Source organism: Eleutherodactylus coqui, chromosome 6 (genome assembly GCF_035609145.1).
Source record: "Eleutherodactylus coqui strain aEleCoq1 chromosome 6, aEleCoq1.hap1, whole genome shotgun sequence".
NCBI classification, from domain to species: domain Eukaryota; kingdom Metazoa; phylum Chordata; class Amphibia; order Anura; family Eleutherodactylidae; genus Eleutherodactylus; species Eleutherodactylus coqui.
The window spans coordinates 96,313,740-96,315,702 of NC_089842.1; the positions used below are offsets into that span (position 1 = coordinate 96,313,740).

General features: G+C 42.8%; 1 protein-coding gene across 1 annotated transcript; it reads left to right on the forward strand.

The window, feature by feature from the left end:
* The first annotated feature begins 1,297 nt into the window (after positions 1-1,297).
* LOC136571731 (pleckstrin homology-like domain family A member 2) lies at positions 1,298-1,690 on the forward strand. The gene has a single exon (XM_066572365.1). It carries the CDS (start codon positions 1,298-1,300, stop codon positions 1,688-1,690), a length of 393 nt encoding a protein of 130 aa, XP_066428462.1.
* Positions 1,691-1,963: the final 273 nt, after the last annotated feature.

The window sequence follows — 1,963 nt, forward strand, 5'->3', positions numbered from 1 at the left end:
CCACAGAAATCCAGTGCTGTTACCCTGCCATCCTGCCGGCAATTGTTGCGAAAGATGACATCCGTAAGAGTCATCTGACTGCTGCAGCCAATCAGAGGCTGCAGCATCCCCATTCTGAACTTCTGGCATCATAGTACCTAAAATGTGAGCACTGATGCTGGGAGAGCCAGTGAAGCCGCAGCTTTGGCTGTAGCTGTCAGGTGATTTCTGCTGACGTCATACAATACAATCTGTCGTGCAAAAAAAAAAGAAGCTTTTATATAGCTGCATCAATAGAAGAACAAAATAGTTATGGCTTTTGGAATTTAAGAAAGGGGGAAAAAATACAGCATTCTTCAGGGGTTAAAACAGCAATCACAAGATTAGTACCGGAGATGGATTGTTTCATCTTACAAGAACTCCAATAAAGGTTTGTAGGGGCATGATTGTATCCAGCTACTCATGTTAATCCTGATGCACAAAGTCATTAAGAAGAATTTTGTCTCTTTAGACCCCGTGCTCCATTTCTGCTACTTTGTCATCCCTTCCACTTTAGAACTGATTGAACATTGACCAATTTCACTATTGTGTGCTCAGTCTGTCTGTCAACAGCATGCAATTAATGCACTCTGTATTTATCTGCAGTGTGTTTAGCTAGTTGCCTTCCAGTGAGGAGGAGCCAACTACAGCTCACAGTCAGTGAATAACTACAGTCATCCCATTAGGCTGAGCAATGTTCCTTGCAGCTGCATTTGTGTGAGTGACTAGGAAGAACTTACAGCGTCTACCTATTGAGCATTCAGTCCCACCCAGAAGCCTGGGGCATGAATGAGGAGGAGAGTCATAGATCCATCCTACAAGCACAAAGCTGTCTCCCTCTGCAAACAGTTCCTTAGTTTGCACTGCTCTATTCACCTAAAGAAGAGCTGGATATCATATTCCCAGCAGTTCCAAGCTGTCACGCTGCTCCTGCCCCGTGACATTATCATTGGAAGACTTTGCATGCAGTCTACCACCCTCTTACGCGAAGAAGGATTAAAAGCCGTGCTATTATCTGCAGTGGAGTTTATATTCCTATGGAAGTCTGCAAAAATCAGCTATCCATCCCTAAAGAAGTTCTTCACTAGAAGAGAAAACCTACTGCTCAACCACAGCAAGATACAAGTTCTGTAAATATGTAGACATAACTAGATCTGACTAAGTTATGGGCGAGAGAGATATCCATTTGAAGGCCTAAAACTAAACATCCATCCTGAATTTCGCCAGCGATAATAAAGACTACTCAAAATTAGTTCCTACGGTAGTGAGCAAGTTCATCATGGCATCGCCTGTAGCCATTAAGGAAGGGGATCTTGAAAAGAGGAGCGACAGTTTCCTTCAACTCTGGAAAAAACGAAGATGTGTTCTGACAGCTGATGGTCTACATTTGTATACAGACTCTCGAAAGAAGGGCAAGGCCAAAATTCTGCGATTCGATTCTTTAGCCAAGTTAGAGTGTGTGGAGAGGAAAGGGGAACGTGTCTACTTTACCTTGGTTACCATGGAAGGACAGGAGATAGATTTTCGCTGCAGGGAACGCAGCCGGTGGAACGCAGAAATCACCCTGGCCTTAGTGGGCTTCCAAAACAGAAAAGCTGTGCAAGAACTAAGAGCACGCAAAGAGCATCAGGCCCGGGAATCAGGGGAGCGTTTAAGAAGCTGGGGACCATGACTGGTCCATCTGTGGTAAGAGGTTGTTTTTGAACTTTTAAAATATTCTTTCTTGTGTCTTTCTGTTTAATATTGATACAAATGTGAAAATATATTGTAATGAATTCATTTTAAGTGGTTTCATGTGTTAGTAACGGTAGAGCTTTTTGAGTATTGTTAGCATATATGGGTCATTCACAACTTCGCAGGGCTTGCTGACACATTTCCGTCTCTCGGCAGCACTATATGCTCATGTAAAAAAAAACAGAAATCTAACGAAACAGAAGTAAACTGA

Coding starts and splice junctions, on each gene's coding strand:
- LOC136571731 (XM_066572365.1), top strand. CDS start 1,298: ATGGCATCGCCTGTAGCCATTAAGGAAGGGGATCTTGAAAAGAGGAGC.